This window comes from Gopherus flavomarginatus, chromosome 12, assembly GCF_025201925.1.
Source record: "Gopherus flavomarginatus isolate rGopFla2 chromosome 12, rGopFla2.mat.asm, whole genome shotgun sequence".
NCBI classification, from domain to species: Eukaryota; Metazoa; Chordata; order Testudines; family Testudinidae; genus Gopherus; species Gopherus flavomarginatus.
Genome location: NC_066628.1, coordinates 8,991,522 through 9,017,282, shown reverse-complemented (window position 1 = coordinate 9,017,282; position 25,761 = coordinate 8,991,522). Strand labels below are relative to the sequence as shown.

General features: G+C 50.6%; 1 protein-coding gene across 1 annotated transcript; it reads right to left on the bottom strand.

Moving 5' to 3' along the window:
* Positions 1 to 1,838: 1,838 nt before the first annotated feature.
* Positions 1,839 to 25,050, bottom strand: LOC127033148 (E3 ubiquitin-protein ligase TRIM7-like). Its single transcript, XM_050920953.1, has 6 exons — positions 24,614 to 25,050; positions 18,251 to 18,346; positions 15,412 to 15,642; positions 9,496 to 9,518; positions 7,443 to 7,558; positions 1,839 to 2,350 (listed from the first exon to the last, which is right to left on the bottom strand). The coding sequence occupies exons 1-6, from the start codon at positions 25,037 to 25,039 to the stop codon at positions 1,839 to 1,841; spliced, it is 1,404 nt and encodes a 467-aa protein (XP_050776910.1). The 5' UTR covers positions 25,040 to 25,050.
* Positions 25,051 to 25,761: the final 711 nt, after the last annotated feature.

The window sequence follows — 25,761 nt, the reverse complement described above, 5'->3', positions numbered from 1 at the left end:
CACTTGCCTCCTCAGCCCCCCACCCCCCTGTCTCTCCTCCTCACCCCCTGCCACTGCCCACTCGCTTCTTCAGCCCCCCTCCCTCACCCGCCACTTGCCTACTCACCCCCCCACAGGCCGCACAGTGAGCCCACCTACTCACCCCCTGCGGGCCGCACAGTGAGCCCACGCGGGCCGCATGTGGCCCAGGCCTGATGTACATGAAATTTACAACCTATAACATCACTATAACAACAATGCTCAGTGCATCATGAGCCTTCCAAAGACACCCGCCATGACAAACTTTGCATTGGATCCCACCCAATCCTATTATAAGGATGAAGATGGGGGTGCAGGGTGTTCCCCCAAGGTACAGAGTGTCATAGTCTATCATTGGTCTCTTTACTATTTTAATAATGATTCAATTGTTATGAATTACATAATTACATTCTCCTGAATTACAGTATATTAAAATAATTGCAGTCACCTAACAGTTGTCTTCACTAACATCCCAATTTAAAAACATTGTGTCTCACTGTAGCTTTCTGGATGAAACTGTCAGCAATCGTATATACATCTAGTTCCCTGGTATTGTTTTGATGTGCGTGAAGGACAGTTACATTATTCAGTTGCATCTGTCCCACTGATGACGAGAGATAATTTTTAAATCTTCTAAAGCTAGAGTCTGAGTTCAGGATGATACAGGCACCAGTGAGAAGGATTCTTCTGCAAATGTCTCCAGGATCTCTTTCCTGATGGGTAACAGCTAATTTGGGCACCATCATTTTGTATGTATAGCTAGGATTATATTTTGCCATGTGTGTTACTTTGCATTTAACATTGAATTTCATTGGCCATTTTGTTGCCAAGTCACCCAGTTTTGTGAAATCCCTTTGTAATTCTTTGCAGTCTGTTTTGGACTTAACTATCCTGAGTAATTTTGTATCATCTGCAAACTTTGCCACCTCACTGTTTACTCCTTTTGCAGATCATTTATGAATATTGTCGAACAGCCCTGGTCCCAGACCAGTACAAGCCCCTTGGGGGACACCACTATTTACTTCTCTCCATTCTGAAAATGGACCATTTATTCCTATGCTTTGTTTCCTCTCTTGTAACTGGAGTACCTGGAAATACTTTCAGGATCATCTAATGATCCTTAATTTAATTTAATGACAAGCCTTTCGTTATCTTAATCATCCTGCCTCTGTTTATAAACAAACTCCCTGCCCTATAGGCATAAGTTGCTAGCAGCACAGAACTCATCACATTCCACACTCAAGCTCTGACTCCTGGGTGCTGAGAACCACCCCCTTTTTTTTTGCTTGAGTCTTGGAGCACCCACAGTGTCGGCGCCTATGGAGCTGGGATCTTAAACCCCAGACTCAGAAGAAAGGGAGGATTTATACAATCAATATACATAAAAAACCCCTAACAACAAACAAACCCTTCCCTGTAAACAACAACGATTGTGTGAATAACAACAATGTAAGATCCACTGCATAAAAATAAAAAATAATCTTGTAAAATTCTATATACAACGTTCATACTCTGTGGAGATTATTAATTGCCCCCGCCCAGCACAAAAGGTTTCCTCTCCAGTCCTCACCTTCTCCTCCCCTCCACCAGATCTCCCCATCTCGGTCTCTGACCCTGCTGAATGTTATAGTCCTCCAGGGACCTCAAGAACAAGTGCTGAACAAGCAGGTCAACATCAGTTTCTGGTCTAGCCTCATCACAATCTTCTTCCTGTTCTGATGAGGCAGAAGCCCGCTGCTGTTGTGATGATAGGTCCTAGAGAAGCCCAGTTGTTGATGGGATTCTAGTGGGATATCTCTCGCCCCACCACCCGCCCCGTCTCAGGGACACAGTTGGAGTTGCGATTTCCAGACCCAGAGCCAAGGGCAGATTCTGTCCCCTGCAAAAGCAGCCGGTGGGAAAGTGAAGATCGGGGCCTCATTATCTGCATAGCAGAATGCCACCTGCCCTGCCTCGTAGTCCAGAGAAACCCGGATCCTCTTGAGGTTCCGGCTCAAGGAGAGAGGGACCTCAGGAGAGGTGAGAGCCCGGTACTGATCCAGACACCGCTCCACAGCCCAGATACCCCCCTCAGGGTTAAAGTCGATCAGTCCCTTCCTCCTCAGTGATTCTCTAGCCACCCCCACGGCCCAGCGCTCCCCACCTCCCACCTCCACATCCCAGCAATGTCTCCCCGAGGTGAACCCCTTACATCCCAGCGCACAGGGAACAGGATCAAATCTCTCGGGATTGTCAGGCAGTTCCTGCCGAGTGTCTCCACATCGCACACATTTCCGATCCTCAGATAAGACGAGTCCTGGATAAACCGTGTCTGGATCCAGAGTCACAGTCGCTGGGGAGAGAGAGAATCAGAGCGTTAGAGGCAGAGCTCAGCCCTGGGGGAGGCTGGGACCATCTCTCACACTCCCCAGCAGCCCTGTTCTGGCTGGGACATTCCCAGGTTTTCTGCCTTTCTGTCCTGGCCCTAGAGTTCAAGCTGATGGGACGTGTCCTCATGCAGGTCTCCTCTTTGTGAGGGTGTGAGGGATCAATCAACAGAGTCTTTTGTCCTCTGATGTTACACAATGGCCTGTCTGATGTCCATGGGCCTTCCTTTTGTGGGGCAGGAGACGATACCTCTTTCGGTAAACCAGTATTTCACACTCGGTGTGACGTGTCATTCCATATTCCCTATGAAAATATGCTTATGATGTGAGAGATACTTCATGCCAGATGGCTCATGTGAGACATTGTCGGGAAGGTTATGATTTACTGAAGGTGATTATCCATTTGTATCCCTGTATCATTTCTGTATCTGACGTTAGGAATATAGACTATATATCTGTATTTCAGTTACGCGACTCTGAGTGACGCCCACTGTCAACACTTCAGGTACAACAATGGAAAAGCCAGACGGGTGGATGGCCCATCAGCGAGGACAATGGACTGTGAAAAGTTTGGCCTTCCTGTGGATGCTCCATACTGCCCCTGACTCATGGATGCTGTAATCCTACGGAGTCAGGTGGTCTTATCACCTGATACAAAAATATTACCTGGGACTTCTTGTAACTTTCCACTGTAAGAGGGGGAGATGGGGGTCAACCTAGGGAAACAAAGAACTCCCACCTTATGCAAATGCTATTCAAGGGTGGGGAGTGAGGTAATCCTGATGGTCAGTTTTCCCCTGCTACCCCATCCAAGATGACTGCTGGAAACAACTAAGACTGAACTGGGGGAAAGGCTGGAAGGGCATCTGGCCTGTGAAGAAGATGATCAGAACCACGTTTAGGGTGAAATCTAAGTGTTGTAGAATGCACAGCTAGGTTGGGGTGTGTGCCCCGATTCTTAACGGTCTGCCCCGAAGTTGGCACTCATGCTCTCTAACTGTTCCACACAACCTGCTCTGGCATAGCAGGAGTTTGCCAGCCTGCTCAGGGGCTACTAACTCCACATAAAATGCTGGTGGGGTGGGGGTCTCCCACTGGCTAGCTTCGGCGGCTCCCTAGCTAGGAGGCTGGTTTTCTTGGATCCCATTCTCAGGCACTTCTCTCTCCTCATGCATAACCGAGGCACAAAGATGACAGATGCCTCCCCATAATGGGGTGGGGGAAGGGAGGGCACAAGCTAAAGGGGAGGACATGTGACTGACCCACATGTCTCCCCCGTCCAGTGACCCCTCCCGTCCTGTGTCGAGCCCGGGACACAGTGCTCTCCCCACCCGACGTTATCTGCAGGGGAGGGGGGGAGGAGGGGAGGACCTCTCTGTTCTTCTCTCCCTGCATCTCCCCCACCCCCCCGGCACATTTGGCCTCTCTTCTTGGCAGCTGAGCGGGGAGCGGGACAAAGCCGCCTTTCCAGCCAAGTGCGCTCAGGCAGAAGCGGCTCCATCCCGCTTCCCACCTGGCTGCCAGGGAGAGTGACCCAACGTGCCGGGGGGAGGCACAGGGAGAGAAGAACAGAGCCCCCTCTCCCTCCCCGGCAGACCAATCTGCAGGGAGACTTGACCCACCCCATGCCCTCCCTGTGCATCGCCTCTTCGCCTAACCCAGTTCCTAAGCGCCTCCATGTCAGGCATTGCGAAGCTGAGCATGGCAACTCCCATGTCCCTATGTGGGCCTCAGGGACTTAAAATGAACAACACAGCTGGGAAGTCCTGAATTGCCTCAGTGTTTCCCGCTCAAACGTTGACCTGGCAGTGAAAGAGTTACAGGGCAATTCACATCGCTGCCACTGATGACAAGAGAGGGAGAGAAACGGAGACTTCAGACTTAGTATTATTTCTGCAGCCTAGCCGCAGCAAGAGTCAGTCTTTCCAGCTGCCCGCTTCTCCGTCAGTGTCCGTCTGCCTGGGGTACAGCAGCCCCCTGTCAATCACAGGCAGTGTGTCTTCAGCACTGGATCCCCCCGGGCAGGGAGAGGTGGTCGGTGTGTGTCACAGCAGCTCCTTTCTCATTTGCATGTGGTGCCTAGATCGGGCTGAGCTGGGCCTCTGGGTGCTTGATCCCAGAAAGTTTTTCTACATGTTAATTGAGAGTCCAATTTACTCTTAAATTGAGTGTGTGTATGTGGGGGGGGGGGAATGCTGGGAAAAATCACCCTTTCTGTATAGTTTTTTCACACCCCTTGCTGGAGACAGTCCCCAGTCTCTCTTCAGGTCAGATGACAGTGCATCTAGAGAGACAGGAGAGAGGCGAGATTTCATGCTGCCCTGTTTATGGCAAAATGTCTACTCCTTGATTTATTTGTGCTTTGATTCTGAAACAGACGAAATGGTGGAGATATGGAACCAGGCACAGCAATGAAGACACGCTGGGAGAATTTCAAGAAAGGGCAAAGGATAATAAAAGAGAATCACAGATATTCTCTGCATGCTGCGCATGACTAAGGCCCTGAAACTCATTTATGCCTCTCTGGCAGCGTAGCGAGATGTTTATACCAGCTTTAAAGCCCCTTTACGCTGCCAGGGAGGTGAAGGTGTAAAGAACCCTTAACATAAACAAGAATCAGGACCTATACCACTTGTCTCCTCCAAGGATTTCACATGAACCTTCTGCACACACAGGATCTCATTTTCTAAGGCTCTGATCACCTACAGCCATAGGCGCCGACTTCATGGGTGCTCCAGGGATCAAGTACCCATGGAAAATAAAAACAGGCGGTGCTCAGCTCCTGCCAGCCACACTGGTTCTGGCCTTGGGGTTGGCCGCCGATCAGCTGTTCGGCAGGCAGGAGGCACTTGGGGGAGGGGGCAGAGAAAAGGGAGTGGTGGGTTGTCGGGGGAGCAGAGAGGGGGCAGAGCAGGGGTGGGAAGAGACAGAGTAAGGGCAGAGCCTCAGGAGAGGGGGCAGAGCAGGACAGGAAGAGGCAGAATGAGGATGGGGCACAGGGAGTGGAGCACCCACTGGGAAAATTACGTTTGAGAATCAGATCCATAAAGTTTCTTACATCCAGGGAGCTGGAAGCATTTTAATACAGCCACAGGTTAAACATCAGACTAATCCCCTCCTGTGAGGTCTGCAGTTATGATCACCCTCCCACCTTTTGATGATGGGAGAAACTGAGGCAGGGAGCCATTACTTGATTCAGCCACGGTCACACCATGAATCAGTGGTAGAGCTGGAACGGAACCCAGCTTTCCTGACTCCTAGACCTATGCATTATTTGCTGGATGTGAAAGGGTTAAGCATCCTGCAAGATAAATGATCCAGAATCAACTTTTAGAGACATATTAGTATGTAAATGATAATTAGGGCCATTTCATGTTAGATAGGCTAGAACTTTGAAATGCAAACTTGTATTGTTAGAGAATTAGAGGTGATACTAACTGTGTGTGTTTATTTATGTCTTGTTAGAGGTTAACAATGTAATCAAACAGTCCTGTCTGTGCTGGATTCTGTTAATTCAGAAATCAAGAAGAGATCTTAATATTTAAATGAATTGTAAATATAGTGATATCACTGTATTCATCTCTCTTTGAAATGTACAGCAAATCACCTGCAAATGGTGGAAAACAGTCAATTGTCTTAGGGTAATCCCTGTAGCTAATTACCAGTGATGCTTAGGAAATAGGTCTACTTCAAAGTCTCCATGGTTGTCTGCTGTTCACCTAAAGACTTCTAGCTGTCAAGAGAAGGCCTGGAACTGTATAAAGGTCTCTTGGGTCCTGATCCTTTTTATCTCAGATCTGTTCAATGCTTTATGCAGGGAAAGCTTGAGTCATAAGGCTGAGATCTCCATCATCACTACTACGAATCTGATCTTAGAACTGTACTTATGTCTGTATGCATACTGATCTTTTAACCAATACTCTCTCTCTTTTCTTTTTAAATAGATTTTAGTTTATTGGCTGTAAGCGTGTATTTGGGTAAGATCTGGAATATTCATTAACCTGGGAGGTAAAGTGTCCGATCCTTTGGGATTGTTAGAACTTTCTTATATGATGAATAAGATTTTCAGTAATCCTCATCACATTTGACTTGGGTGTCTGGGTGGAGGCCTAAGGCTGGGTTGCTTTAAGGGAACTGTGTTTTGGCTTCTGGGTAACCAGTGAGGTATTATAGAATTGTTTTGAGGCTAGCTTGGTAATCTAAATACTAGAATGACCACAAGCTTTGGGGATTGTCTGCCCCATTCTTTGCAGTTTTCCTTAATTAAGTAACCTCAGCGTGGGCCTTCTTGGGATCCTGGTTACAGTTACCTTCTGTTATTAAATAGCAGTTTATTAGCTCCGGTCTCTATTTATTACAAGATCCCTGTGCAGATACAAAATTTGTATTCACATCCGATCGTAGACATGGTCTGCGGATATCTGCATCTGCCGCTACGTATATAAAGCGGATATCTGCAGATTTGCAGGGCTCTGTTTATGACCAGGATTATGCCACAACTGAATCTGTCAGACAGGAGCATGTGATACTACTCTCTTCACCTGGATCCCATATTTCCATGGCTTCAGAGAAACCTGTCTGTGGGGAGAATGAATCCCCTTCACATGGATTATAGACTTGGAATAAAAATGTATTTTGCCTTGGAAAAAAAACCAGGTCAGGAACAGCAGAAACTTCCTAAAACCATGGCCCCACCCCCTGCCGTCTCTCTGTCCAAGGCCCTGCCCCTGTTCCGCCCCTTCTCCCCCAAGCCCTGCTCTCACACTGCTCCTTCTCCCTGAGGCCCCACCCCTGTGTCGCCTCTTCCCCTGAGGCCCTGCACCCGGCTTGCTCCTCTCCACCCTCTACCTGCTGTTGCTCGCCCTTATGGCCAGTAAAACATGGTGAGGCCATGGCCCCCTGGCTCCCCCTCCATTCCAATGCCCCTACCCCAGCCCCTTCTCCTGATTTAATGTGTCAATTTAATTTATTTCTACTTTCCATCAGCATCTAACCATGAAATAATTGACCAGAGCCCTTCATCTCTCAGCGTCACGGACACGTTTTGGTTTTCCCTACCTTTGAAGGTCCTCAAAGTCGCCTTTAGAGCAAGAGTTTGTTGAGAGTAAATGCTGAGTCTTTTTTCCAGCACAGGAGAGATCCTCACCGGCACCTGGAACTTCCCTTTTTTGCACCTAGACCACAACAGATTTTGTTAATGGTTGATTGTTGGATTTTCGTATTTGACTCCGAATGTCGAACTAGCGAATGTTGCTGAACTAAGGAGGCTAGAGAATGAATTGTTTTGTACATCTCCGTGCTCAGATGCGGTACAGTCCAGGCAATGGTAGTGCAAGCTCCCCGCACCAGTAGCCCATTAACTAGTTCAAGGGATAGGAAGGGAGTTCAATCCCCAGGCCCGTCCACTCCTTGGCCGTCCTGCTCTGATGACCAATCAGTTCCAATATTCCTGATTAACTTTGCATTCTGGGCCACAGAAGCTGGACTGAGATCAACTCTTGTCTCCCTCATTCAATGGTGCCCAAACTTTTCCTGTTGAACCTCTGCCTTACCAGTAGTGAAATCTGTCCCTCCCCATCCCCATCCCAAATTCTGACTCAGCGGCAGAGCTTGGGCTGAAGGCAGATCTGGCCTGGGGGCTGAGAGGGAATGAGGGCAGAGCTAGGCCCAGCATGCAGTGGAGTAGGGTGAGGTTCCCTCCTCGCTCCCACCCTGTGAGGCCTGGCCCCCCAAATTCCTCCACCCCCCTAGGGGAGTGCACTCCACAGCTTGGGGACCACTGCCCTAGTTTGTTCCTTGGGGTAGTCAATTATTTTTTGTCATGGTCCAAAGTACTTGGTCAAGGTATAATCAAGGTCCAGACGTCAGAGAAAATAATAAAAGAAATACCCTATATACTCGTTCATTAGCCTGTTCGTTTATAAGCGGACCCCCCTCCACAAGATAGTTAGGTAAAAATAGCAAAAACTGTATGACCCTTTCATAAGCCAACCCTATATTTCAGGGGTTGGCAAACTTTGGCTCCTGGCCCATTAGGGTAAGCCGCTCGCACGCTTGGACATTTTGTTTACCTGAGGCTCCAGGCCTGCAGACGCTTCAGGTAAACAAAATGGCAATGTATTAGATATTCAGTTCAATGATTCCATAGAGTTTAAGATCATCAAATTTTGGTGTAGACCTATTTATAAGCCAACCCCCGCTCTTTGATGTGTCATCTTTTTACCAAAAATATTTGGCTTATGAACGACTATACTTGGTAATTACAATAATGATAAGAAGAAGTAGATGAAAAAGATTTCAGGATCCGTTCAGAAGCGTGAGGTGGTCTGGACTTGGCCCACAGTCCGTCTATTGACTGCCCCTGCACACAAGCCTCCAAATAATCAACAAGTCATAAAGACTTCTCCTTACTCCTGACCTGGGCATGACAGAACCAGAGTCCTAGAGGTGAAAAGTCCATATTCCACCCCTAGAGCCCTGGGACATCTCCCCCAGCCTTGGAATTCAGGTGATTAAAAAAATATCTATATTCATTTAGTTTTATAGGAAACACCCCCCCCCCCCCCGTTTGTATTAAACAGAGGGAGATTCTGACCACGTTTGTCATCCTGCTCTGCTTTACTTTTTGTCCTGGGATTTTTTTTAACATCTTATCCAAGCCCCTAAGCAGCACAGAGAAGTGCATGGGTGGTGGCTGTCGAAGGTCAGGGGAGGCTAAGCCTCCCCTAAGCCCTGCTGTGGCCCCACCCACACTCTGCCCCAAGGCCCTGCTCTCCCTCCCCATTTCCCTGAAGCCAGTGGGGACTCAGCTTCTGCAGGCAGCTTGGAGCTCTGGCTCGGGCTGTCGGCCAGGGTGGGGTGGCTTGGGGCAGTGCTCAGGCCACGACAGTGGCCTGGGACAGCTCAACCTGGCCTGGGGGTCGGGTCAGCCAGTGTGGCTCGGGCGGGCCAGCCGGGGCTCCTTTGGTTGCAGCGGGGCGTGCTCGAAGCTCCAGTGGGTGGGGGAGGGGCCTTAGGTGGTAGGGGTGGGGCCAAGGGCTAGTCTCCCTGAAGGGGGTTGTTCACCCGCCACCCATGCAGAGATGTGAATGGAAAGAGAGGAGCCACGTACCTGCTCAAGGTGCTTCTGGCGTCCTATGGGGAGAGAGAGAGAGAGAAGGAAGGTCAGTCCCGCACACCACACACGGGGGCTCCCTCCTGCTCTGGTCAGATTTTCCTACATGGCCACTGTGTATCTCCTGCAATTATCTGGTCACGTTCTATTGCCTGGAATTGGGATGTGTGTGTAAGTAGCACATGGAAACCAACGAGCTACAGCCTGGATCCACAAACGGACCGAGGTGCTGCAGTGCCTAACTTTTGGGCACCAAGAAAACCACTAGGGCAACGGGATCCACAAAGAACATAAGAGAACATGACAACGGCCAGGCTGGGTCAGACCAAAGGTCCATCTCGCCCAGTGTCCTGTCTCCCAACAGTGGCCAATGCCGGGTGCCCCAGGAAGCCCGAGTTAGGTGCCTAAGCTCCCAGTGCCATGCATGAAAAGAGACTGGCACCCGGCTGCACAAAGCCAGCAGGCTGGGCGGGGAGCTGCCTGAGACAGTCAATGGGAGAAGTTGACGAGTGGGATGTGCCCTATACCCCGCCCCTTTCACTGAGTTTGTCACCTTACTACAGGGAGGCTGGATCTCTCTGTGGAAGACAGGAGGAAACGGGTGGCTCCCGTATAACTTTTAGCCCAGTGTTTAGTGCGCTCCCCCAGGAGGTGGGAGACCTACTTTCAGTCCCCCCCATGCCAAGAAAGGGTTCAAACAGGGGGTCCCCAACCTTGCAGGACAGGGCTCTAACCACTGGGCCCTTGGATATTATATGGGTTTTTTCGCAGTCTCTCCTGTTGAACCTATTCAATTGTGGATAAATACTTCAAGAGGCAGAGGGACTGAACTCAGGGTCCCAAACCTTGCAGCTGGTGATGCTAACCACAAGGCTAGTGAGTCAGTCTTAGTCCCACGGTTGATGATGCAATGGCTATTTAAGAGAGTGCACACAAACAGTACAGTCAAATCCCACCATAATGTGCCAAGCCATAACACGAAATCGCATATAACGTGATCGCAGGTTGGCTTCCCTTTAAGGTACAGTGTAATAGAGTATGGTACTGTACCAATGGTCCCCAACACCATGGCAGGGGAGAGAAGCTGCAGCCCCGCACCTGCTGAGGCCAGAGAATTCTGAGACTGCTGGTGCCGGTGATCTCTGTCCCCGGCAGGTGGGGAGCCGTGGCACCTCTTGACGCAGGAGGGAAGCCACAGCCTTGCATCTGCAGGGGACAGAGAGCACCGAAGCCTGCAGCCCCAGGGTTCTCTGTCTCCGGCAGGTGGGGGGCCTCGGCTCCTCTCCCCTGCTGGGCACTAGGCACTGGGGCACTAGGCGGTGCACCTCAATGCACCACTTTGGGGACCACCTGACTGATTTGAAACCCTGCTATATCGTGACCCTGCATTTAGCATGATGAGATTTTTTTGACCCCAAAGGTCGTTATAGCAGGGTTTCACTGTACTTGCTTGCAAACAATTATGAGCTCCCAAAATCCTAAGAATAAGTTTCCTACCGGGTCCTCGGCGGCACTTCAGAGGCAAGGGGGTCTTCACTCACTCCAGATTTTCGGTGGCAGGTCCTTCACCCATAGCGAGTGAAGGACCCGCCACTGAAGTGCCGCCAAAGACCTGGTAGGGAACTGAGCGGTGAGTACAAGCCCCATGTGCCTGTCTCCCCCGTCATCCACCCATCCCACCCCAAACCATGTCTTGCCCCCGACTGCCCCCCTCAGAACCTGCAACCCATCAACTTCCCCTTTTCCCCTGACCACCCCCTCCCAAGACCCCCCCACCCTAACTGCCCCCCAGGACCCCACCCCCTGTCCCCTGACTGCCTCAACCCCATCCACCACCACCCCGACAAACCCCCAGGACTCCACGCCTACCCAACCCCCTGTTCCCTGTCCCCTGACTGCCTCCCTATAACCTCCGCCCCCTCCAACCGCTCCCTGCCCCTTATCCAACCCCTCCTCCCAGCCCTGGCCCGGCCCCGTACCATGCTGCTGTGTAAGGATGCCATGCAGCTGCTGGAGCTTGCAGTCTCACCCCCTTACCCAGAGGTGAAAGTAAGTCGGTATGCCCCCGTAGAGCATACCGGCAAGACTTCATGCGCTATACCAGGGTGGCCCAGCTTCCCCAGGGGGCAATATAAAGAGCCTGGAGCTCCCAGCAGGGGCTGGAGGGCTTGGTCTTTTAAATAGCCATGAGAGCCCCGCTGCTTCCCCAGGGCTTCAGCGGCCATTTAAAAGGCTGGGGTGGCAGAAGCAGGGGAGCCCCGGCCCTTTAAATAGGTCTCAGAGCCCTGGGGTAGCAGGGTGCTCCGGGGGCTATTTAAAGGGCCAGGGCTCCAGCTGCCTCTGCCGCCCTGGTCCTTTAAATAGCCATTGGAGCGCCGCTGCTTCCCCAGGGCTCTGGCAGCTCTGGGGTGGGGCGGGGGCAAAGACCGGAGGAGGGGCCAGGGAAGCCTTGGCCTCCCCAGCTGGGAGCTCAAGCGAGCTAGACAGGATGGTCCCGCAGGCTGGATGTGGCCAGCGGACCGGAGTTTGCCCACCCACCCACCGCTTTAGGAGCTGATTCTACACCGGCTTCTAAATTTAGCAACCGGTTCTTGTGAACCGGTGGGAACCGGCTCCAGCTCACCACGGCTTGCAAATCAATGCGCTAAAGCAATAACTATCCCTTCGGTACGTGCAAGTGTTGTCTGTGTGCGGCCAATTTACTGGTTGGGCATAAGTGATGGGTGAATCCCCCTTTGGGGAGGCTAGTCCCTGGCCCCACTCTTTCTGCTCAAGGCCCCACTCCTGCCTCCTGGAGCTCTGAGTGCTCCCCCTCCCCAATGGCTGGAGCACCAAGCCTCATTCACAGCCAGAGGAGCCCTGACTGGCCTGAGCTGCCCCAGGCCACTGGCCCGACCCCTAAGCCCAACCCTTCAAGCCCTGAGCCACCGGCTGGCCTGAGAACCAGCCCAAGCTGCCCCTGGCTGCCCCAACCTCTGGCTATCAGCTTGTGCCTCTAAGCTGGAGGTGAGCCCTGCCGGCTTCAGGAGAGAGGTGAAGTGAGGGCAGGGCCTTTGGGTGGAGCGTAGGTGGGGCCACAGCCTGGGTTAAAGGAGGCTTAGACTCCCCTGGACTTCAATATCCACCACCCATGGGGTGAGCACACATAGATGGTTGCAGGCACTAATATGAAAGCTGGTGAGGCCCATTTCAAAACTGGACATAAAAGGGAATTTTTCTCTTTCTCTCTTCCAGTGGGGAGGACAATTGTGCAGCTAAGACACTAGACGATGATTCAGGAATCCTATGTTCAGTTCCCAGCTCCATCTGCGTGAACGCCAGCGACGCACTGAATTTCTCTTGCCGTTTGTAGACTTGAAGGTCTTTAGGGCTGAAACAGTCCCTCTGAGCTCGTCTATATTCAAAGTTGCACAAGTTTAACATAAGGGGTATTTTTAAGCTTATTTGACTGAACCAGCGCAAATGTGTGTGTGGACACTCTCACTTCAGTTTAAACTAAGCCTGTATTCATTGAGCCTGTGCTGGTTCTTTGCCAAATTAGGTGAAATCGATATGTGCCGGGCGACAATTGAAACACTAGCGTTTACACTGTGCTCTGGGGCAGGTTTAACTACCCACGTTGAAAGGTAAACCAGGGCAACCATGAATGCAGACAAGGCCTTATGCACCCTGGGTCCCTGCTTTCAGTTGTGTCATCTACAACCCACTGTGCTGCAAATTAAAATAATAATAATAATTTAAAGTTTGTGTTGAATTTGCCGAGCAGGAAGTTACCCATCAACCTGCTCCCTGCTGAGGGTCTCCATCCTCTGGCCAATGCAGGATGGGGCAGAAACTCTTTCGTCCCAGGGAGTAACTTCACTCTGAGCCAGGAGCTGATGGTAGCAAGGACGCTGGCTGCAGCAGGTGCTGCTGAGGAACCTCACATGCTGAGCAGGGAGCTGAGGAAAAGAGCAGGTTGCAGCAGGAGCCACAGGTCTGCGTACCAAGCAGGTGGTGACAGGTCCCGCCGGACATTGCAGCTGGATTCAGGTGCACGTAGATCTTGTGGGGGAGCAGCAGAGCTTGGGCGAGAGCCCTACCGCCAGAGGGATAAGCACAGAGGGGCCCTGTCGGGACCTCCCTGGAACTCAGAACCAGCTGCTAGATGATGCTCCCGAAGGAACAGGGAGCCTGCAGATATCTTCTACAGGCAAAGTGCTGAGTGTGTGCTGGGGCGCAGTCTGGGAATCGGTCAGTGTGCTCTGACGGGGGCTGGCTCCATGGGAAGGAGCTAGGGTCCTTGTGAAGGACAATGATATACAGAGGGGAACCCTGTAGCCCAGCTGCCACCACAAAGGGAGCGGCCCGTAATCAGAAGCTGTGCAGGAAGCACTGGAAAGGCTCCAGAGGTGAGAGACAAAGGTGATCAAAGGGATGGAAGGCAAACCATATGAGCAAAGCTGAAGGTCATAGGTGCTGACTCCGTGGGTGCTCCAGGAACAAAGTTTGCAGATGCCTAGCACCCACCGGCAGCCAGCTCTCCCCCTCCCACCCCAGCACCTCCTGCCCACTGGTGGCCCCATCAATCAACTCCTCTCCCGCTCGCTGCGATCAGCTGTTCTGCAGTGTGCAGGAGGCTCTGTCAGGGAGAGTCAGGAACAGGGATGGGGCGCACTTGGGAGAGGGGGTGGAAAGAGGCGGGGCAGGGGCACAGCAGGGGTGGGAAGCGGTGGGGTGGGGCCTTGGGAGGTGGAGTAGGGGCGGGGTATGGGTCTGAGTAGGGGTTGAGCACCCCCAGGGAAAATTGGAAGCTGGTGCCTGTGTTTAGTTTGGAAAAGAGGAGATTAAGGGGGGACATGATAGCGGTCTTCAAATACTTGAAAGGCTGCCATAAAAGAGATGCAGAAAAGTTGCTCTCTCCTGCCACTGAGGGCAGGACAAGAGGCGATGGGATCAAACTACACCCCAGCAGATTTAGGACAAACTTGCTAACTGTAAGAACAATAGCACAATGGAACAGACGTCAAGGGAGGTCGTGGAAACTCCTTCTCCGGTGGTTTTCCAAAGGAGGCTGGACAGCCGTCTGCCTTGGGTAACTTAGACCCAACAAATCCTGCATCTTGGCAGAGGGTTACACTGGATGACCCTTGTGGTCCCTTCTCACCCCTATGGGTCTGTGATTCTATGAATGGAGAGGGGCCCCAGTGACCCACACAATGGACTGAACTTGGCCAGGGAACCTTCTTGCCTTTCATAGAGGACTGGACAGGAGAGGACCATGGCCCCACCATTTTTTACCAGCCGTAAGGGCTAGCGACGGGGTGGGGGTGGGGTGGAAAGGAGTGAGTGGGGGGGTGGCTTCTCGAGGGGAGAGGGGCGGGGCCTTCGGGAAAGGGGAGATGCAAGGACAGGGTCTCGGGGGATGGGACAGGGCCACATTTCAGGTGCTGGTACCCCCCCCACTTTTAGAGAGCTTCCATCGCCCCTCCCTGGAAATGCAACTGCTTCAGCTGCCGCCCCCAGGGTATTTGCAACTTTCTCTTTTCTCCCAACTCTAATCTCCACAGCTGAAATGCTGGCAGAGCCTGTGGTAGAGTCACAGTCCCGCTGGCGAGCTGCTGTGTATCAGTTACCAGAGCCCTGAGCAGTCAGCGATTACAAGGCTTAGGGACTAATTGTGGCTTTGCCGTTCTTTAGGGAATTCGCTAGGGGCAGAGATGTAGGGGCTGAGCTGTGCTCTGAGGCGTTCTGTCTGCACACAGCAGACGTGGTCAGTGCCTCGCAGACAGCTGGGTGGTGAGCTGTACATTGGTGATGCCCCATCACCTGCTTGGGGCAGGGAATAGGTTTTGTTCTAGACCCCCTGAACTGACTGAGCAGGAGTCATCCCCTCCCTGGCAGGGATCTGAAGTGTCTCTATCTCAGCCTCACCTGCAGGAATTCCCTTGCTGGCTGCTGCCCCTTCCCCTCCATCTCGCCGATCAGCTCGCTGAGACGGGAAATCTCCTTGTCAAGTTTGGTGACAGTCTCATTTTGCCACCTCACAATCTCCTGCTCCAGCTCTCCCAGCCGGGCCAGCAGGAGTCGCTCTTGTTCCTCCAGGAACTGGTGCAGCTGTTCAAATTCAGACACAACCTTCTGCCTCTCAGCTTCTTTTTTGTCCTTTAGTCAAGAGACACAAATAGAGGAAAGGAAGAGCAGGGACAAGGAGAGAAACATGAGACATTTCATCGAGCCTTGGTTATGCAAGGGGAGTACTTCCCCATGACCTCTGCAATTCAGCATTTCATGAGACATTCCATGTGGATGCAAAATAATCTTTTTTTTTGAATTCCCTCATGAGGCCTAATTTCAGTTAACAGTGTGCAATGTCTGGCATGTTTGAAATAATCTGATATCACTGACTTCTGACAACCCAGATCTAAGAGCCGGACTCAGAACCACACAGGAACGGATGGCTGGGGAGAGAGAACTGGGGAACACACACAAAACTGCAAAGCAGCAAAATGTAAGTGAGGAAATCATGCTATCTTGGTAACAGTCGCTGAATAGCGCCACACACACACAAAGTGTTAAATAGAAACACAGCTGCACCCACAGGGAATGGCAGACATACACACAAATAGACACACATTTTCAGACGTGGTAATACAAGGTGAGATGGAAATGGAGCTGTTCTGTAAAAAATTGTGACTGCTTTGTGTTTACTAGGACGTTTAGTGTATGAATATATTGCTGTAGTTTCATGGGGAGCTGAAAGGGGAAAAAATCTAGCAGGAAAGAAATAGAGTAGTTCCAAATAAGCCACTTCTCTGCAAACATGTTAGTGTTCTTTAGAGACAATAGAAGCACGCGCGTGCACACACACACACACACACACACACACACACACACACACACGATCAAAAGGAATATAGCCCCTGGCAAAAAAATTCTTTGAAGAGAGAGGGGAGTTCTTTGGGGAAACCAGACTGAAGCGCATCTACACCAGTGGCTCTCAGCCTTTCCAGATGACTATCCCCCTTTCAGGAGGCTGATTTGTCTTGTGTACCCTCAAGTTCCACCTCACTTAAAACCGACTTCCTTACAAAATCAGACATAACAATACAAAAGTGTCAGAGCCACACTACTACTGAAAAATTGCTGACTTTCTCATTTTTACCATATAATTATAAAAAAATCAATTGAAATATAAATATTGTACTCACATTTCAATGTATAGTCTATAGAGCAGTATAAACAAGTCATTGTCTGCCTGAAATTTTGATTATCAGCAGGTAAGTATGCCCAATGGTCTGTGATGGGATGTGATGGGATGTTAGATGGAGTGGGATCTGAGTTACTAAAGAGAATTATTTCCTGGGTGCTGGCTGGTGAATCTTGCCTACACATGCTCAGGGTTTAACTGATCGCCATATTTGGGGTCGGGAAGGAATTTTCCTCCAGGGCAGATTGGCAGAGGCCCTGGAGGTGTTTCCCCTTCCTCTGCAGCATGGGGTACGGGTCACTTGCTGGAGGATTCTCTGCACCTTGAGGTCTTCAAACCACAATTTTAGGACTTCAATAACTCAGACATAGGTTAGGGGTTTGTTACAGGAGTGGATGAGTGAGATTCTGTGGCCTGCATTGTGCAGGAGGTCAGACTAGATGATCATAATGGTCCCTTCTGACCTTAAAGTCTATGAGTATGACTATGAGTTTGTATTGACTGTGCTAGTGCTTTTTATGTTGCCTGTTGTAAAACTAGGCAAATATCTAGAGGAGTTGTGTACCCCTAGAAAACCTCTGAGTATCCCCAGGGTTACATGTACCCCTGGTTCAGAGCAACAGATCTACACAACAGCTGGAGGGGTCATTGTCAGCTCTGGTGGACTCAGGTGGTGGGACAGCATAGCTGCCCTGAGTACAGTCCTGTGTGAGTCCCTAGGCTGGTTCTCAGGCAGGTAACCCATGCCACTGTGAGTACACTGCTATTTTTAGCACACTAGCTCAACCAAAGCTAGCGTGCATACGTCCACCCGAGCTGGAAGTTATGCCTCCAGGTGTACGCTGAGATGCAGCTGTCACAGGATCAGTGCTATCCCCCAGCTTTTGAACAGTCTCTTGGTTGGAGGAACCCCTTAGATGTGCCAGACCCCCCGAGGGGTCTCACTCTTCCTTCAGGATGGGCCATGAGGCCTCACCACCTCCTTAGACTGAGATACCAGGCTCCAGCCCTCCCGGTAGAAACTTGTCCACTCTTCAGGGACCCAACATTTGCAGTGACACCCCAAACCACGTAGGGTTTATTAGTGATCTAGGATAGAGCACGGGATGCCCGTAGGTTAGCACAGGGACATACAGGTTAAAGCACAGTTCATTCTGGGGCAAGGCAGAAGGCACCAGCCAAGCTGTAGTGAACTCCATCCCCATGCACTGCTTCCTTCTCTGACTTCCAGCCTTCGTCAGTTCTCAGGTGACTGAGCCCCAATGGCCCCCCCACTTTTACTCAGGTTCTGGCGCTCCCGCGGGGGCCCCCAAATTGGCCAGAGCCCCTAGGCACGGGCCCATTAATTCACCACCGCCTGGAGGGAAGAACTACAGGTGCCAGAACACAGAATTCCATGTCACGACAGGTAAAGGCGCAAGGCGTGAACTCAGGGACACCAGAAGGTGGACAGAGGTGCTGTTAGCTTTGCAACCTTGACCCAGAGGAGTCACAGAGAAACACACCCCCATGCTAAATGCTACAGAGAAATGAACATGCTGGGTATTGACTATGGGCACTTACCTGGTACTCCTTCATTTTCCTCTCTTCGGTCTCCTTAAATCCCAGAAGCTCGTCTCGCTCTTTCTTCAGAGTCTTCAGTTGGGTCAGGGTTTGTTTCTGAGTGGAGAAAAATGCTGCGTGTGATTTGTGTGATGGGGTGGGACTTGTTTCTACCACAAAAAAAATACATATCCGGCATGGAGAGAATCTAGTCTTTGATTAAACTCTTTCTAAACTGTTGCCATTGGCAGGAGGCCGTGATGCCAATTCCCTGAAAACCCACTGGCCAGACAGAGGTGCTGGGTGGGAGGAGGTTTGTCTCCAGTAATTCCCCTGGATCCCCTTCCCCAGCAGTAATATTGACAGCAATCGTTCCGGGCTGCCCAATGCAGCATGGGGCCCTGAACCCAGCACTGCCCTGGCTCTGAGCTATCAGGATAGTTTGGTTCCAGAAATGGGTGGTTCCTTTATTGGTATTGAAGTGAGCACCATAGACAAATGGGGGAATCCCCCTGTGCCAGGGGGAATCCTTTATAGCAGTGGGCCAGTAGAATGAGCATTCACCAGCTCCCTCAAAGCCTCCTTCATAGGGATCCATTGGGAAGGCAGGGTTGTGGCTGAAGCATGCTGCACGTTGCCTACTCTCAGCTGCTACAATCACCAAGAGAACAGAGGGTGAGTCAGAGCAGCCCCTGGGGCTGGGGGTCCAGGCAGGACCCAGGAGAAGCAGATACTACCAGGAGTTTGAAAGGTGTCAGACAGCCACCTCTGTCCCCACTCTCTGATCCTGCGCTGAACGCTGGCAGACCAGGTGCCAGCTCATGCCAAATCAATTCACTTGTGTATTAGTATAATGCAACGCGATTGCTAAATGTATAGAATGTAATTGGTGTTTAAACTTCATGAGAACTAATGGGAAGTTACTTGCATTGTTTTTACATATCTGTATCCAGTTATAATGGAGTAGCGAACATTTACATTGTGTATACCCCTGTAACTAAATAACCCGTCAAACGAGGAAAAAGCTGCATGGAATGCAAATGAAGGACTTTAACAGCAAAGTGCTACTTTCAAAGCAAGTGGGCGTTGTGTGTGAGGATCAGAGGTCAAAGACTCAAAATGCGTTCTTCACTTTCTGTCATCGAAGGAATAGACCACATGGGTGGGTAGTGACCCTGTCAGCTTGTTTTCTGGGAGAAAAAGCTGTAAGTACGGATTCACGCAAGGATCTGGACTGTTTGGATTCTAACAGGGCGAAATAACTGAACAAGAAGACGAAGATCCCCAGGGTTATTCTGGGTAGCCCTGATACATTTTTGGTAAACTGGCAGATGACGACATCTCTGCTATCATTTGGAATTATAGACTGTGACTCACCTGCACATACAGTTTATCCGCTTTAACTTCTCAATCATTCTTATTTTCTTTTCTTAGCTAATAAACCTTTAGTTAGTTTACTATAGAATCGGCTGCCAGCGTTGTCTTTGGTGACGGATCTAGAGTACCAGTTGATCTGAGGTAAGTGACTGGTATCTTGGGACTGCAAGCAACCTAAACGTGGTGTGATTTTTGGTGTGAGTGACCATTTATCACAAAGTCCAGTTTTTCTGGGTGGAAAGATAGACTGGAGAGCCTAAGGGGCCTGTCTGTGACTCCATGGTAAGACTGGTGGAGTGATCCAGGAGTTCATTTTCATTATTCTCTTGGTGAAATCTAATTATAGAACTCACCATCAGTATGGGGTGTCTGCCCGGTTTTCTGCCCATCTGCCCTGAGGTCAGCACTCACAGTCCAAAGCCACTCCAGAGAACATGACACCAGGAGGGAGAGTAAATGACTTTGGTCGATTTAATGCAAAGTGTGTCCAGACGCTGCAGAGCATGCTTCAAACAGAGAGAGCAGATGGGAGGTGCTGCTCTCAGTTCGCTTTCTACCTCCTCTATGTTTCTTTATAGACTGTGAATCCTTTAGAGTGGGACAGTCTGCACGTGTAAATTCTGAGCACAGATATGACATAAAAATAGCAGAGGACTACCTCTGCTGTAGCGAAGGTTAAGAACGCCTTTCTGTTTAAAGAGTGCTTATTATAAGCCCTGTAAAATCTTCCCAGTTGCTCGGATTGCATTGAAATTCGTTGTGCTTCATCAGGCTGTGTGGTTGAGCTAGTGAGCTAAAGTTGGGATCTTTGGACCAAGGAGTTTCTAAGATGCAGATCCTTGAAGAAAACAGCTTTTCAGCGTCTACCGAATAACCCTTTGGAGGCAGTAAAATTGAAAAGTGGGAATTTTGAACCTATGACCCCCACTCCTGATCCTGTTATTTCTTAGTTGTCCCCCACACTCAGTTGAACCCTGAGTCCAGTGGCTCCTCCTGTAAGGTTGGGGGAGGGGCCTTTAGATACAGGACTTCAGTGAGGCCCCTTCCCGGCGGCCCCCCCCAACACCACCCTTTCCCCAAGGCCCCGCCCCTGCCCTGCCCCTTCTCCACAAGCCCTCACCCCTGTACTGTCCCTTCTCCTGAGGCCCCACTTCCGTGCCGCCTCTTCCTCCCACTTTTAAAAGGGGGGGTATGGCCCTCTGGCTCCCCCTCTTCCGGCATCCCTGGTTAAGTATTATCATCATTATCAGTCCACAGCCGTGTCACAAGTGCAAACTGACATTGTTGCGGGGTGGGGGGGGCAACGGTTGGGGTTCGTTTGCCCGGTGTGCATATCCCCAATGACCACACCGGAGTGGAGAAGCAAGTATCTTTTTTTGAGTCAAATAAGGTGCAAGGAGATATACAATCTCAGATCATGCACACATCACTATCCTCTTCCCCACCTTATATACCCCACTTGTTTACAAAGATGTTCACAGGTGCCACAATTCATCATTTACAATTCATTAAGTACCGGATCCTTTAATTAAACTATATCCTTTACCCACACTACAGAGCCCCCCTTTGCTCGATTACATCTTGTACCATAAACAAAAGAAAATGATAAATGATTACATGTACTCATGCTAGCTTTAAAGGAACATATTGATTAATCTAAGGGCAATTCGAGGGCGATGGCAGGCCTGAGAATGTAAACTTTTAACCCCACACCATACTGCCAGTTATTCGGGGCCTGGCCCCTCCCCCAACAACATGATAATTGCAACTGCCTAAAGGACCCTGCCGCCTACCCACAAAGTTGCTCTCTCTGGTCAAAAACTTGGAAAGTCACCCCTTACAACCTCCCTCGAGGCAGAGTTCAGGTTGTCCGGGGGCACAGCGTGTCCTTCTAGAACACTAAGTCCAGCCGAATGCAAATATCTGCAAACCAGAAATACCAACTTCCAGTACGTGCCTAGGCAACTTTAGCTACGTCCTCTCTGAATGCTGCCCCATGTGCCAGTACCCAGGAGAGATGTGTAATGCAGGTTGGGGCACAAAGCATTTCCGGTCTTGGGGCTACAGTGGGGGGGGAGCGAGTGGGGACAGGGCCTTGGGGGGAAGAGGTGGAATGGAGGCGGAATGGGGATGGGGCCATGGGGGAAAGGGCAGAATGGAGGTTGAATGGGGGCAGGGCCACAGGGGAAAGGGCGGAGCAGGACCAGCGCCATGAGCAAAATGGGGTCAGGGCCGGGGGCAAACGATGGAACAGGGAAGAGGCTCCAGGCTCAGAGCTCCAGCCAGGGACGAGAGCTCTGTTGTGGTCCCAGCTGAGGCTGATAGCTCAACCCCAGCCGAGGCTGAGCTCTCAGCCCCACTCCCTCAGTGGCCTTGACCAAGCTCTCAGCACCCCGCACCTCACCCCAGCCAGGGCCACAAGGAGTGTGATGCTCTGTACCTTGGGGGAAAGCCTGGCACCCCCATGTTCATCCTTATAGTAGGATTGGGCGGGATCCAATGCAAAGTTTGTCATGTTGGGTGTCTTCGGAAAGCTCATGATGCACTGAGCATTGTTGTTATAGTGATGTTATAGTAATTGTTACAGTAACGTTATCGGTTGTAATTTCATGTATATAGTTATGAGGCTGAAAATATGTCCCCGTGGCTTAAAACAAGCCCAGGCAAAACTCTCCAGGAGCAGTTCACACCTCATCAGAGCCTGTATGGAAAAAACCCAGCTCAGCCTCACAGGAACAAAAGACACTGGCCTAGGCAACGACAAAGGATCTGTTGGACTCTCAAGTGAGTCACTCCTCTTCCCTTGGCCAGTCAGGGACTATGATAAGGTAATGCTCACCTGACTCTGAAGGCAGGGGAGGGGGGAGCCAAGAGGGAAGAAAGAACATGCTAAAAAGGAGAGATGTTTGCCATGCTCTCTCTCCTCCATCTCCGTCTGCAGACACCACCACCAAGCAACTGAAGTGCTGATTAAAGGGGAGAGCCTGGCTGATTGGCAACCTGCCAGCCTGTGATGAGAAGCATCTAAGTTTATAAGGGCACTGAAAGTATAAAGATTAGCTTAGAATGCATTTTGTTTTTATTTCATTTGACCAAATCTGACTTGCTGTGCTTTGACTTATAATCACTTAAAATCTAACTTTGTAGTTAATACTTTTTTTGTTTATTCTACCTGAAGCAGTGCATTTGGTTTGAAGCATGTCAGAGACTCCCCTTGGGATAACAAGCCTAGTACAGATCAAATTCTTTGTTAAATTGACGAACTCATATAAGCTTGCAGCATCCAACGGGCATAACTGGACATTGCAAGATGGAGGTTCCCAGGATTGTGTCTGGGCCCAGAGGTATTGACTAGTGTCATTCAGTTGCACAATCCAAGCAGCGGCTGGCGAAAAGTGCTCACTCACGTAGATGGGAGCAGCTTACATGCCAGAGACTGTGTATGAACAACCTGGGAATGGGGGTTCTCACAGCAGAGCAGGGTAAGACTGGATTGGAGTGACCTAACAGATCACCAGTTCAGATAACATCATCCAGAAGAGGTGGGGTAGGGGGCCAGCCTCCCAAAGGGGAAGCTTCACTCAGTACCACATACTCACACACTGCCTGTGCATTGTACCGAACAAGGAATACCTTTATCTGCCCTCTACTTCAAACACTTAGCCTACTCCAAAGACTAGTTGTACAGCCCTCTGCACCCTCACGCATATGGTCATCCAACACTCAACTTTCACTTACCCTTCATTCAGACCACAGGCATCTCCCACTTCACTGCTGACAATCCTCATGGTAAGAAGACCCCTGTGCTCCACTACTTACAGAGACCCCCACTATCCTCTCCCACAAGAGTCATAGGTTCAGCAGGCCCCCACCACTCAGGACTTCGCAGTAGCCAGGCCATATCTGCTTGGGTGTGTGGGTGACCCCCTGTGCTCCACCACTTCTGCCAGACACAAAGTCCTTTGGTAGAGTGCTGGGGTGCTGTGGGTGGTAGTTAACACTCTGTTAAAAAAATCGATTGGGCAGGACTATTGTCTCAGGCTCTCTGCAGATTCAGGCAAATGTTGCTGCATGGGTTAAACTTGGGGAATAGTTTCAAGATTTCTTCATAACGTATGCACTGACTCCATGGGTGCTCTGGGGTTGGAGCACCCACATAAAAAAAATAGTGGGTGCTCAGCACCCACTGGTACGTCCTGCCAATCAGCTCCTCCCACCCTCCACCATGGCCTCCTGCCCGCTGAGGATCAGCTATTCAGCCATGAGCAGAAGGCACTTGGGAGAGAGGGAGGAACAGAGCAGGAAGCGGCAGGGTGAGGACAGAGCAGGGGCAGGAAGAGGCAGGGTGAGGGTGGGGCCTTGGGCCAAGCAGGAGTCAACCTTCACCCCAGGGAAATCAGGAAGTCAATGTCTCTGCTTCATAACCATAAGGGCTAGAATTTATGGTGGTTTCCCATTTTGAAGCTTTTCCTCTGCAAACAGGAGGACTAGCCACTTCTTAATTTTATTATTTTTAAAAGGACCAAGGAGGTTCTGGTGCAAATCAGCTGACTCCAGGAGCTGGGACTCTAGAGAGGTATCTTTAGTGTCTCTGCCTTAACACAGCACTGTAAATGCTGCATGCAGCAGAGTGAGGGTTGCATCCTGAATGTGAACAGCTGCTGGCGGTGCCTGGGACTGTCAGGAGTGTGAAGGGAGAACAGCTTGTTCTCTCCATTCCCGGCCTGCCAGAAGCACGGCCACTTCTTGCTTCAACCCCCTTGGTGGAGAAAGTACCCCACATTGAGCTCCAGTGCCGTAATGAACAGAGCCGGGTTGATTGGCTGGGACAGCATCAATGGCAAGGACTCCCTGCAACTGACAGAAGAGAGGGGCCTGCAGGGGAGAGATTTTGTCAGAGCTACAGATATGAGGGTCTGGGGGTGGGAAATCTGGGAATCTAGGGGACTTGGTGGCTCTGAGAGGAAAGTCCATATCGAATTAACCAAGATCCAGTTAATTTCCTACCTTATATTTCCAGGCAGCCACTTCAAGGAGAAGCACCGGGTGAGACTTGTGCTCTGGGGATCTCTCGCAAACCACACACAGGGCTTCCTCATCCTTCTCACAGAACAGGTTGAGTTTCTCCTTGTGTCTCTCACACACATTCTCTTTTCCCACTTCATCTGCTTTTAAACTCTCTTCTTGGAGTTTTTCTATTATGTGCGCCAGGTTCCGGTTGGGCCGGAGATTCCCTGTCCGGATCCGAGCTCTGCAGACGGAGCAGCACAAAGGCCCGTAGTCTCCTGTTGTCCATTCTTCACAGTACCGAGTGATGCAGCCCCGGCAGAAGTTGTGCCCGCAGTCTACGCTCACCGGCTTTGTGAAATACTCCAGGCAAATGGGACATTTGGGCTCCTCTGGGATTTCCTGTTCAAGAGTCCCCGAGGCCATGGCTGCTGGGATCTCTGCCTTCTGCTCTCGACTCTGGGAGGAGCAGCAAGGTAAAAGATAAGAAAAGGAGGAGGTGGAGACAATATGGAGTGAGGAGGAAGAGGAGGAATGGGAGGGGAGGAAGCTGGAAAGAACACAGGAAATGAAAGGGTGGGTGATGAATATTGAGGGGTAAAATCCAAAAAGCCCTCAAGCTAAATCAAACAAGGACACTCTTAATCTAAAATGGGCGAGTCACAGACATGGACACTGGAGTATCTACGAAGTGGTTCTCAAACTTCATTGCACTGTAATCCCCTTCTGACAACAAAAATTACTACATGACCCAGAAGAGGGGAGCAAAGCCAAAGCCCAGGGGTTCAGCCCTGGGCAGGGGGTCTGTAACTTGAGCCCCACTGCCCAGGATTGAAGCCCTTGGGCTTTGGCTTCAGCCACGGGCTTCAGCCCCAGGTGGTGGGGCTTGGGGTTGGGCTTCGACCCCAGACCCCCAGCAAGTCTAACACCAGCCCTGGCAACCCCATTAAAACTGGATCGCAACCCATTTTGAGATCCCCACCCACATTCTGAGAACCGCTGGAATGGGATGAATTAAAAAAAAAAAACAAGGTAGTGCCTTGATTTGCTGCATCTCACTGAATAGCTAACCCGCCCCGGGACTGCCAGCGTTACACTCACTTCAAGCATTAAGAGCTTGTGGATCAGCGGCGAGGTGTATTATGGCT